This window comes from Neovison vison, chromosome 1 (genome assembly GCF_020171115.1).
Source record: "Neovison vison isolate M4711 chromosome 1, ASM_NN_V1, whole genome shotgun sequence".
Classification (NCBI taxonomy): Eukaryota; Metazoa; Chordata; class Mammalia; order Carnivora; family Mustelidae; genus Neogale; species Neogale vison.
In genome coordinates, this window is record NC_058091.1 from 182,283,297 (window position 1) to 182,296,191 (window position 12,895).

General features: G+C 45.1%; 1 protein-coding gene across 5 annotated transcripts in view; it reads left to right on the forward strand.

The window, feature by feature from the left end:
• The window catches only part of MCC (MCC regulator of WNT signaling pathway), a 434,517-nt gene that overhangs the window by 318,547 nt on the left and 103,075 nt on the right, over positions 1-12,895 (forward strand). For all 5 annotated transcript variants that reach the window (XM_044264127.1, XM_044264130.1, XM_044264140.1 and 2 more), the window contains one exon: positions 10,081-10,194. In XM_044264127.1, the coding sequence (XP_044120062.1) occupies positions 10,081-10,194 (114 nt within the window). The remainder of the gene's footprint in view (positions 1-10,080; positions 10,195-12,895) is intronic.

Sequence of the window (12,895 nt, forward strand, 5' to 3'; positions counted from 1 at the left end):
ATATGTGTATAAGTATCTGTGTATGTATCCACACAAACACTCAAATCTAAATCTTCCGTTGTTTCCCCAAGAAAAAGCACTCTTTCATACAGTGAAAAGCAGGATCCTTCCAAAGCAATCCAACTATTGCTGTAAACGTACCTTGTCCTCTGCTGATCTGCAGAGTTTACTGACTGTTTCACCATTAAAGGTACTTGGTTTCCCTAGAATAGGGAATTTGATACCTGCTAAATTGGATTAATATAAAAATTTATGAACAATGCAGGCCTTATCAGAGAACTCTTTTCCTCCTGTTCTGTGGGAGTCTCTGCCTCAGGGATCACATCAGTATTTAGCGCACACTGAAATATTCATGTCCTCTGATTAGCGGGATTTAATTGTTACACCTTCATCTCCTTCACGGTGTGTCATTAAGATGCAACACACCTTGAAATTTAAGTGGGTGCTACCAGTTTATTGCAGTGTCTTTATTTTGTCAGTGTTTTCTTTCCAAACATCCTTGTATATGCATGTAATTTTGGTTTCCCTTGAAAACAACACTACAAAAAGTAAGAATTAGTCTGCAAAAAATACTAAGCGACTTATAACCATTCCACTATATTTATATAATAAATTAAAAAATAAAAGCTTTAAGATTTTTTAAAAAATTTATCATTTGTTTCCCACCAAAGATCTTTTCATATTACTGAACCAAACTAGTAGTATGGAAGCACAGAAACAGAAACATCATTTCTCAAGTAGAACATGTCCAGTTGCTCAAGTGGTAGTGGTATTTACAGACTGAGCAAGTGATGTTGGTAGAGCATGACCACATGTGCCATCTCACATGAACTTGATAGGGCATGCCTACACCCGCCATGTTGTTGTGATTCCTTGTAGACCCGGCATGGTTCTTCCCCAGTGTCTCCTCCTGGGGCTGTCCCTGATTTTGTCACCAGTCTTCATCCAAATCCACTGGGGGATGGGGAGATTCTGCTTTTGTTTCTTGGCCAGGAATCTCTGGGTCCTGAAAGTCGTGAGAAGACTCAGTGAGGAACAGTCAACCACACATGCCATGCTAGGGGGAAAGAGGAGAGAGCTCAGTTTTGTTGTTGTTGTTGTTGTTTTGAAGATCAGTTAAACTAAACTTTCTTCCCATGTTCAGTTTTTGAGCTTTCCCCCTACACTGCAGTATTTTCCTCTTTACCTTTTAGGGTGTGGACATCGCTGGAGATTAATTTTTCTCTGATAACTTCCTGGGTCTGATATCATCTGAGTTGTCTAATGTTTCTCAGTGTTGGAAGTTTTAAAGAATTAATGCCCTTTTCCCATGCTAATGTTGCAATTCTGCCCTGCCTTTTAAAAAAGAACCCTCTGTCAGAGACCTCATCTTCTCAACAGTTTCATGGGGATCTGGGAGGATCTCAGAAGGGCTTTGATAGTCCGTTGCAAAGCATGAGGCATGACGGGCTCTGGAATTAGACCAGGGCTTTCATTCTGGCTCTGCCACTTCCTAGTTTGACAAGGTGCCGAACTTCGAAGCCTCAATTTTGACCTCTTTCAACTGGGGTTAACAACAGTGCATACTTGATAGGGCTATGTGAAGAATGATGGAGAAAGTGCATGTTACATGCTTAACGTAGCAACTTGCACATAGTAAGTACCCACATGTTAGCTAATATTATTTCCAGTAAAAATTATGATATGGCTTATTTTTACAGGAGCTTACGTTCCTGGAGGGGGTGGGATTGAGGATCCTCTTCGAAGCCGGGATGGCCAGTCTTAGACACCTCCACTTTTTTTTTTTTTTAAGATTTTATTTATTTATTTGACAGAGATCACAAGTAGGCAGAGAGAGAGAGAGAGAGAGAGATGAAGCTGACTCCCTGCTGAGCAGAGAGCCCCATGTGGGGCTCGATCCCAGGACCCTGGGACCATGACCTGAGCTGAAAGCAGAGGCTTTAACCCACTGAGCCACCCAGGCGCCCCAGACCCCTCCACTTTTTGAGTGCCATCTCCCTGACCACTTATTTGAGGCAGAGAAAGAGTGACTTTAAGTGTGGTTGCCTCCATGGACTGCACCAGGGCCCTGCTTTTGACTTGGTCCCATCGCCTCTGTCAAGCACCCTTGGATGGGCTCGGTTTTCCTTGTAAGAGTGCTGTTCTCACACCACCACGTTGAAGAGGACTTAAATGCCATTTTCAACAACTGAATTTCAGCAGAGGTTTAAAAAGTAACCTGGGCCACTGATCTCTTAATGAAATTATCAGGTAAAATGAAAGACAAAAGGCTGATGCTTTCTGAGTTGATGTAGGGCAGCAAAAGTTGATTTGCATGCAGTGAGCAATCTTGCAGATGATATTTAATGAGTTTTACGTTTCAAGGCCGTGAGCAACCTTTCTCAAAGTTACTACGCAGCAGGTGCCCCTAGCTGGAGTTCTGGCAAGAAATAGGAATGTTCCAGCCCTGGAAGCCACTGAACAGGCCTAACTGTGTCCATTTGGAAGGGAACTCGACCCTTTTGCCAGGGATTTTGTTCTTTGTGTATCTGAATTAGAGCATCCGGGATGTGGGGAGTCTTGGAGTAGAAGCTGAATGAGGCTGCTTTGTCGTGTGCAGATGTCTCCTGCTATTTCCAAGGCCGGGACTCGGATATGCACAGTTTTTCACTACCCAGGAGCTCCTGGGTTGCCATATGGGAGAGTGGGAAGCCTCAGGACGGGGAATGAGGAAATCTGGATTTGATGAGCCTTGTTTCTCTGGGTCTGTGAGGGACCAGAGAGGGAATTGGACTAGATAGTCTCAATTTCCCTCACCAGCGGGAAGATTATGTGTGATTCTGAGTGCTCTGTCAGTTTCTAGGAGAAAGATCTTTGCTGATCAATTTTTATGTATCATGAAGCTTCCTCATATGGTGGGCTCTAGCAGCTCCTTTCTGGGACTAGTGGGCAAATAAAGTACGCAAAGCTCCAGACCTCAGGGTGGGGCCTGAGCAGGCGAATGTGCCGGGAATACACGCTTATAGGTTTAAACCAGAAGAATCTTAGCGACCATCTGGTACAAATCCTTCTCAGAAGGATGAAAGAGCACAGGAAGTTAAAGAGATTTCCCCCAGACTCAGAGCTGAGCTGACTACCAGCCCCAAGTGTTCTCACTGCTGCCAGAGGGCTCCCCCTGCTCCTCCCATCCATGGAGATCCTGACCCTGCTTCTTCCCCGTCCCTGTCCCTGCCAAAGCATACATTTGTTCTCTAACCTTACATCCACCTGCCCAGGTCTGTGCGCATGTGCACACATATGCATCCCACAAGCAAGAGAGAAGAGTGGTGAAGTCTGCATTAGCAGCTCTGCTATGTTTTATGAGTTTTCTGCCCCCTGGCTGATTTCCTGCCCTGCTCTATGCCTGGGTTTCTTCATTTGTAGGAAGGAGGTAGTAATACCCATCTCCGAGCATTGCGGTGAGGATTAAATGAGATACTGCATGAAATTAACTTAGCCCAAGCCCCAGTTCCCATTAAACATTCAGCAGATGGTAGCTATTAATATTATGCTTTCTATTGTTACTATCAAGTTGTCTGGAATTCTCAGAATATTCCTAGACGTTGGCATTGGGGTTTTGGCACCGCCTTTCTGCTGCAGGACTCTGCAGCTGATCCAGTCTGGTAATATAGAGAAAACAGTGCAGAACCCGTCAAGAAGGTATGTGTTCAGGAACGTCGTGCTTGTTTCTTGCTCTTCCATGAAGGAAACAGCTCACTCCCTGAAAGAAGTTGGCACTACCTGTTGTCATCTCTCAAACCTAAGCAGAAACTGGGTGTACCTTGTATTTGGACGGCATGCATCTCTGTTAGGACAGAATGGTAATTCCTCTCATCACACAGTGGGAAGGAAATAGAGGTACCCTGGCAGCAAATGATTGCCAGAGCAAGTAAGAAAGAGAGTAAGCACGGTTCGCCCTGGACGAGCTTATCTGCCGCTAACGTGGGGAAGGTCAGCTCTGCCATCACACCATTTGTGCCCACATGGTGCCTGTTTCTGGCTGGAGATTCTGGGAATGAATTCATTCCCCTGTCTGAAGTGTGACTGTGGAAGCCTTTGGCCCCTTTGAAGACAGTGCTATTCCAGAGCAGACCAAAGTTCCAGAGAGATGAGTTGGAATGGTGGGCTTACCATTCGGCAGCCTAGGTTCAGGCCCTAGATGCCCTTCACAACCACGGTCTTGGGATAAAGTACTTGCCCGTCTGCTGACGGGGAATCCTAGCTTCCTGTAGGCCACGGGGCTGGCGTGCAATGGTGGAGGTGCAATGGGCTGATGCAGGGGAGAGTGCGATGCAGACTGGACGGTGTGGGCATGTGTTCATTGTTGTTGCCACTGGTAGCAAGATGGAGAAGCCCTTTATAGCTGGAAATACACCGTGGTGTCTGGGGCACTCATCTGAGTCACTGGGCTGCTGGCTTAAAAGGCATCTCAGGAAGTGTGAAGCCCTTTGTCTGGTGGCTCAGGTGTACTGGGAGAAACATCTATCCATGTAGCCCAGGAGAGGCCGTCCCAAAGGCACTGCTGGCTTCTCACCCAGGCCCCTGGCAGCTGGACCCCTTATCTGTCCCAGACTGAGTGAGCCTGTTCTGACAGACATTGAACAGTGAAATATTAGTGAGTAGTGTTTCATCCAAAAATAACAACCATTTTGACAGCCACCTTGCAGTCAAAATTCCAGGTGGTTTAGTTTCATTTGAACACACACTGTAAAATGAATGTGAGGCCAGTCTCCAAGCAGCCTGGGAACTTCGTGCCTCCGATCTCCAGGGTGATGAGGTAAGTATGGATTTATGGCCTTCATGCTCAAGACCCACATTTGTTTAGGAAGTGTCACCGTCCCATCCCAACCTTGCTTAGGCCTCGGGTGAAAATTGCACAGAGATGTAAGAGCCTTGGCAGCCAGCCCTTTAAGATAAACCTTAGGACGTCAGCAGAATCAGACCGACCAGCTCTGGTCTCCCACCAGGAAGGAAGCTGTTCTGAGACAGGACTGGCTTGCTCACTCGCTTGAATGTCCCACTCACTAGCTCTGATGGGGCTTCTTCTAAGAAGGCTGTTGACTTGAATCTTGTTGACTTAAGCCTTGACTGGGCTTTTGTTGAATGCTTCCCGGGTTCCAGACACCTGGTGAGTTACAGTATGGGCGTGGTCTCCTTTATCTCTGTAGCAGCCTGTGACAAAGTGATTAAATTAACCATCTAAAGACCAGTCTCCCGCAAGTGGCTTAAATGAGATTTGAAGTCAGGCATATATGATTCTTTACAAAGTAGGGTTGGATCAACTTCATTTGCCAGAGTACCTCAACATAAGAGTGGCCTATACAGTGGAGGTCTGTTGCTGGCTCTTCTGTTCCAGGAGTCTGACGCCAGCAGTCCAAAGCTGGCAGAGCGACTCTACAAACATGCTAGGGCTCGGGCAAGTTTTGACCCTTTAGAGTGTGGAGCTCACCTTTATGAAGGAGAGCGGCTGCTTGAGCTCCAGCCATCACATAATGTACCAAGCAGCAAGGATGGAGGAAGAGAAAAGGGGAATGACTTGGATGTTTTCCTAGAACTCCCATATAGTATTTCTACTGACATCTCATTGGCCAGAACTTGGTCTCTAGCTGCAGAGGGAGAGCTAGGAACTGGGATGGTTCAGCCGAACAGCAGTGATATGACCGGTTAAAAACTGGGCTCTTGTCGCAGAGCACGAAGAGAAAAATGATTTGGAGAGGCGCCTGGGTGGCTCAGTGGGTTAAATGTCTGCCTTTGACTCAGGTCATGATCCCAGGATCAAGACCTACAGGAGGCTCCCTGCTCAGTAGGGAGCCTGCTTCTCCCTCTGCCAGCTGTTCCCCTGCATGTGCTCTCTCTCTGTGTCAAGTAAACAAATAAATAAAATCTTTAAAAAAAATAAATGAGTTAAACAGGATGCTGGCACAGACTCCAAGCATCATATATACTTTTTCTCTTTGGTTAGTGAAACATCTTCTTTTCATGGTTCTTTATGGGTCATATGTCTGAAGTTCTGACTCAAGTCAGAGACCATTTCCAAAACGAGGAAATAAGTAAAGAGATCTCAAAAATGGGTATACAGGGCGCCTGGGTGGCTCAGTGGTTAAAGCCTCTGCCTTCGGCTCAGGTCATGATCTCAGGGTCCTGGTATCGAGTCCCGCATCTGGGGGGGGGGTCTCTGCTCAGCAGGGAGCCTGCCTCCTCCTCCTGTCTCTCTCTGCCTGCCTCTCTGCCTACTTGTGATCTGTCTGCAAAAAAAAAAAAAAAAAAAAAAAAAAAAAAAAATCTTAAAAAAAAATAGGTATACATATAATTTTCCTGTTACAGATATTTAACAATATTAGTTGCTTTGGTAAGTTTCTCTTTTCAGATTTAAGTCCACTGTTACTCTTGTTAAAAATTTACCCCAAAGACCTCTGTCCTTCTTATCTTTTAATCCTTGCCTTGACAGGGCACAGGGTGTGTCCTAATACTTGGAGCATTGTGCTCACACTCCCCAGGCTTTGAATTCCCAGGGCTACCACAGGTCTGCCAGAACGAAGGGGAGCGAAACCCACAAAGAAGGGAGGTCAAGCTAGCTTTTGATTACTGGATTACTAATGGCGGAACTTTTCGTGAGAACTTAGCACACCTCTCATGATCAGTCATCAGGTAGGAAGGGGGTGCGGTCAGCCCCCCTTCCTCAGCAACATGTCTTGTGACTCGCCTGCTTTGCCCACTCTACTTCTCACCTTCCGATGTTAGTTTCTGCTGAATGACTGTCAGCAACATACAGGAACATGTGTATATTCTACCCTCCCCCTTTTCTTGGAGTTTTATCTTCTATCAGAAGAGCTAGTAGATAGAGAAAAAGGTGCAGCAAGGAAGGGAAAAGGCCCTTTATAGTTTTATGCCACAGCCCTGTATGTGTAGAAAATAGAGTCACAACTCTTCGTTTCTTAATACAAAGCCTCTTTTTTTTTTTTTTAAAAGATTGTATTTATTTATTTGACAGAGAGAGATCACAAGTAGGCAGAGAGAGAGGAGGAAGCATGAGCAGAGAGCCTGATGCGGGGCTCGATCCCAGGACCCTGAGATCATGACCTGAGCTGAAGGCAGTGGCTTAACTCACTGAGCTACCCAGGTGCCCCAATACAAAGCCTCTTTAAACACACACACGCACACACTCAAAAATAAGCTGAAAAGTTAAAAAAAAAAAAAAAAAAAAACTTACTCAAAATGTCCCCCCAGAAATCTGAAACCATCCAGAGGCCACCACTGAAATGTTAGAATGCCCTCTCTCTGGCTTAGTTTTCTGTTACATTTTTATTTTTTCTGCAACCAGAGGGAAATATTTTAAGTAAAAATTTCTCCCTGCATACAACGTGAGAATTGCTGGCAGATACACCATCATACAGTGGGGGGAAGGGCAGTGGTGGACTTGGTGCTAGCGCTGAGCCACCCACGGGACCTTGAGTGAGCAGGTCAGTCTCTGGGTTTCAGGTCCTCGCCTGCTCACCTGCAAAGGTGGAATGGGTGATGTCCAGTGCCCAGGGCCCTTTCCCCACTCAAACAACTATGACTATGACCCACAAGAGAAGAGTCTACGAAACTTAGGCGGACTCTGTGGTTTCTTAATTTAGAGGTCGTGGAAAGGCTCCAGAATGGGTCATTGCCATAAACCACTAAATCTGGACTCTTCTCTAGGACAAGGGTCCGTCACCTGTCTAGATTCTTCAGGGATTCGGGACTCAGGGAAGGTGAAGGACGACTCGTCTGTTCTCATTTTATGGACAGGCATCTTCCATCCAGGAGAGTGAAGACTTGCCCCAAATACACATCTTTTGGATCTTCCTGGCAATCTGGAAGGCCCAAAGCTGTTCTCTGTTCCAGGCTGGGTCCTCTCCCCAGTAGGGATGATCCATCCTGGACCCTCTCTGCCATGTGCTATGATGGAAATAACGACTCTGAGTGTCTCCCCATCGGTCCAGTTTATGATGTTAGTGTGAAGTTTAGAGCTCCCTGCATCAGCTTTGCCTTCCTAATTCTCCCCCAAGTCCTTCCCCCACTGAAAGTAGAAGGGAAATGTAAGAGAGAGGAGGCGTGTCTAGGCTTAGCGTTGGGATCTTCCTTTCTCCTCCTATATTTCTTTAGGAACATTTCAGCTCTAAATGAATTTCATCCTTCTGGCCAGAGGAGAGGTGGTAAAGCCTCTCTCAAGACTTGACATAATGTCTAACAGACCACAATGTCTGACACTGAAGGAGAATCTTCAGACGGACAGTTCAGAGGCAAGAGGGGGATACCCAGCTGTCTAAGGAAGGAGTGAATTTGTGTCCCTCTCCACCCGACTGGAAGCAGAATGGCCTCAAAAGACTATCATGGGAGGGGCGCCTGGGTGGCTCAGTGGGTTCAAGCTTCTGCCTTCAGCTCAGGTCATGATCCCAGCGTCTGGGGATGGAGCCCTGCATCGGGCTCTCTGCTCAGCAGGGAGCCTGCTTCCCCTTCTCTGTGTCTCTGCCTGCCTCTCTGCCTGTTTGTAATCTCTGTCTGTCAAATAAATAAACAAAATCTTTAAAAAAAAATAATTTTTAAAAAAAAATTTTTAAAAAAAGAAGACTACAATGGGACCACCGTGGTATTTGTGCTGAGACTTCCTCGCACAAAACCTTGTTATCTGAAACCCAGAGTGACCTTTTCTGAGCAGCCCTAGCCCTACATGAGAAGGCAAATACCGCCAGATTGCCTGACATTTCCTTTTTTAAATTTCAGGCATTCCTGATTTCAGATGAGCTATTGATCTGTTGGTTTGCAGCCCTGATGCAATGAAGCAAAGTCACGGTCACTGCCATTATCGTCTAACATAAACAACTGCTTTGAAAGCCCAGACCCTGCCCTGGGTCTCCTTCTCCCTTCCTCCCACTCACACCCCAACAAGCCTCCCAGCTGACATGCAGTTGCAGAAAAGAATTTTCTAAACCTGCAATTAAAATCTTCAAAGTTGAACTGTGGTCCATCCTACCACGTCCATCTTTTAAAGATCACATTTATTTGTCTACTCCTTACTTTAATCCCTCTTGGCAGAAACTACTAAAAACCTGTCAGGGAGGGAGGGTTTGTTCTGATCCTAATCATTCACCCAAATGGAGTGTGGAATTTGGCTAGGGAATGGTCTACACTTCCCCCATTGGAGCTGCCAGTGAAGACAGATGAGAAGCAGTGACTCAGAAGACAAAGAAGGTTGAAGGGTGCTGTTCTGGGACCTGAGTGTTGAGCTCCGTCCATTGCCCTGAAAAGCCACAAAGGCTCCTGGGGTAGCTTTGGTGCTGCCAAAGCTCAGTATTTGGGCTCAGAATTTGGGCCCTTGTTAATGTGTTGAAGAACTTCCCTTGTAGCTCCAGTTAACCTGAGCGAGTTGGTTGGGGAAGGGGATCTGGAGGGATTCTTGGTGTGTCTTCTCTGAGCATCATTTATCAGAGTTCTTGTTCTGTTCCTGCAAGAGGGCCTGCTAGCCCAGAAGCAGCATGTGGGCAATGTAGTGTGTCTGGAGGACAATGAGGAAAGATGAGCTGGCAAGGAAATAAAGGACCAACTTTATGGGGAGACCATCTGACCAAAAATGAGCTTGCCCAGTTTTTCTTAAACTCAGCCCCATGATCTGTCTGTACACGCAGCAGGATGGGTCACAGAGTTGCCATGTCCAACCTTCATATGTTCCAAAGTAAGTTCAAAGCTGATCTGGTTCTCCTTCTTTCTCGTGGCTTGGGTTGAGAATCAGGCAACCCCACACCTTCAATGAATCGCACCCTTGCTGAGTAACGGAGGGGAAGCCCTCAGAGTGAGGAGCTTTGCTCTCTATTCTGATGGGACCCCCGAAATTAGGTCCCGCTGCCCACATGTGAGTTTTCTCCCTGTTATGTTTACGGTGACCACCGTATAACCCGGCTTGCCTGCCTGACACCTGATTTAATAGCACCCACTGGAGTTGCGGCATTTTTTTTTTTATATGATCACACTAATTACAGGGAAGGAACGAGTTTCTGCTAAAGGATCTAACCTTGTGCTCCTTTCCTTCTGTCACCACAGCTCCACTTGGCAGCCCTGGCATCACTCAAGGGAGATATAGTGGAACTTAATAAACGTCTGCAGCAAACGGAGCGGGAACGAGACCTTCTGGAAAAGAAATTAGCCAAGGCACAGGTAAGGGATCTGGAGAGGTTTTTTATTTTTTTTTTTAACTCATATTTTTTTATTTAAAGATATAACCTAGATTGAGGAATTCCAGCAGATCGAGTTACGGGGTAATGAGCAAACGTTCTCAGAAGCCCTGTCCAGGTCAGGAAGTAGAACTTGCCAGCCATCCCAGCAGCCCCTCCTTATGTCCCGTCCTAGTCGCACCCTCCCTCCCACCAAGGTCAACACCACCGTGACTTTTATAGTCCTATTTCCTGTCTCTTTACCCTATATCCCTAAAGTTTATATATCCCTAGGGAGTGAAGTTTAGTCTTGCTCGTTAGAAACTCTGAGTTTCCTTCAAATCTCTTAATTTATAGGTTCGGCTTCCACTCTTGGTTTGCTTTTTAGTTAATCTGTTAGAAACTTGCCATTTGACCTGTGGAGCTCCCTACAGTCTGCATGTTGCTTGTTAGACACTCACCGTACAGCTCACCGCACCCCTCCGTCCCCTCTAGCTCCTGTGAAACGGCAGGTGGACCCAGAGGCTCGGCGAAATTCAGGTCTGGTCCCTTTGGCCAGACAGTAGGGGGTGTTTGTTCTTTCAACGGGAAGCAATATAGGGTCTGCTTGTCTCGTTTTCTATGATGTGAGCAGCTGTTGATACTCAACGCCTTTGTTCATCGATTCATTGAATTATTAGGACTTAGAAATACGGTGATATTTCAGTTCTGCCATTTCTCATTAATTGGAATGCTTTTATAAAGACATCTCCCGTCATCTGTGATTTGGTGGAACAAGGGTTCATCGAGGAAAAGCAAAATCTCTCATCTTTCTATTAACATTTTTCAAGAAAACAAACTCTGATCCTGTGAAGTTGCCCAATAATTAAAAATATATATAATTAAGAAATTATAGATTTAAACATATCTGGGTTTTCATTCCACCATAACTGTTTTCGTTACAGAAAGTCAAATTGTATTATCTTTGGCCAGTATGAGCCTCTTCAGGTTGGCTCCTGAGTCTTTTGACGTGAGTCCAGACTCAAATAGTACGTTTTTTAACCCCCAAATGTGGTAGTAACCATCCTCTGAGTAACTCTTACTTCTCTGAGCAGAGAGTAGTATCTTCAGACCACAATCTGAATGCTAAGAGTGCTTATGGCTTCTAGGTCAGTCATTGTTTCTAGGCCCCTTTTCTAGATGTAGCCAGGAAATTCTTTATTTCCTTATTTGTCTACATATGCATGTACGTATAATTTTTCAGATAAAATACGTTAGGAGTTCATACAAATAACCGCAATTTAAATTCAGACCACAGCGTACTTTAAACCTAGCTTCTTCTGTATTTTATCTGAATCTCCTTTCTTTCTTAAGAACTAGTGAAGAATCCTAGTTCTTAATGCTACAGAGGATGATTGAATGAAAATACTCCATGATTGTGGATGGTGTAGATACTGTACGTAATATGGAATGAAGCAAGTAATATGGAGAATACCTTGTCTCAAGCATTTGGTTCTATTGAGTAAGGTGTTCTGTTCTGTTTTGTTTTTAAATAATTTTATTTATTTGACAGACAGAGATCACAAGTAGGCAGAGAGGCAGGCAGAGGGCAGTGGGGGCAGGGGAAGCGGGCTCCACACCGAGAAGAGAGCCCGATGCGGTGCTCGATCCCAGGACCCTGGGATCACGACCCAAGGCGAAGGCAGAGGCTTTAACCCACCGAGTCACCCAGGCGCCCCTAAGGTGTTCTGTTTTTATGTGAGAATTCAGAGAGCTCTAAAAACCAGGCTGCCACAGCCCTTGGTCTAGATGACCTGTGGAAAGTTTTGAAAACTCAGGTCTCATAATTGTAGATTGTTTGAGTAGAGAGGAAAGACCCTTTATACTTGAGATCATCTACTTCCACATTTGTCAGGCATATCCCAGAGAGGTTAACTTGCTTTCCCAAGGTCAAATGAATAGCTTGGCGCCAGAGCCAAGAAAAGATCCGCAGTGTTCTTTTCTCATATAGGCTATTATACAGGCAAAATCTTTCAGTTTTTTACTTGGATGAAAACTTACAATATTTTCCTTCTATTATAAAAGTAATAAAAATGTGATAGGAAAAGCTGGAAAGGCCTCAATATGATATTTCAGTAGTGGGCTTTGGTGAATTACAACATTTTTTAATGCTTTTTTTTTGTTGTTTTGTTTCACAGAGGTTTTTGTTTTGTTTTGTTTTGTTTTTTTAAGTGATTATTTTTGTATTAATGATAAATATAAAACACTGTTAGGTGAGTTTTCTGATTTGCAACCATCAAAGGCAACCATTGTCAATAGTTCTTAACAGTGAGAATTTTTTTTAAAGACTTTATTTCTTTATTTGAGAGAGAGAGAGAGCACCAGTAGGAAGGAGAGGGAGAAGGGAGAAGCAGGCTCCCTCCCAAGCAGGGAGCCCTTCACAGGGCTCTATCTCAGGCCCCTGAGATCATGACCTGAGCCAAAGGCAGATGCTTAAAAGACTGAGCCACCCAGGTGCCCCTGTGAGAATATATATATATATATATATATATATATATATATTTTAAAAGATTTTGTTTATTTGTCAGAGAGAGTGAGCACAGGCAGACAAGTGGCAGGCAGAGGCAGAGGGAGAAGCAGGCTTCCTGCTGAGCAAGAAGCCCAATGTGGGACTTGATCCCAGGACGCTGGGATCATGACCTGAGCCAAAAGAAGCTGCTTAACCA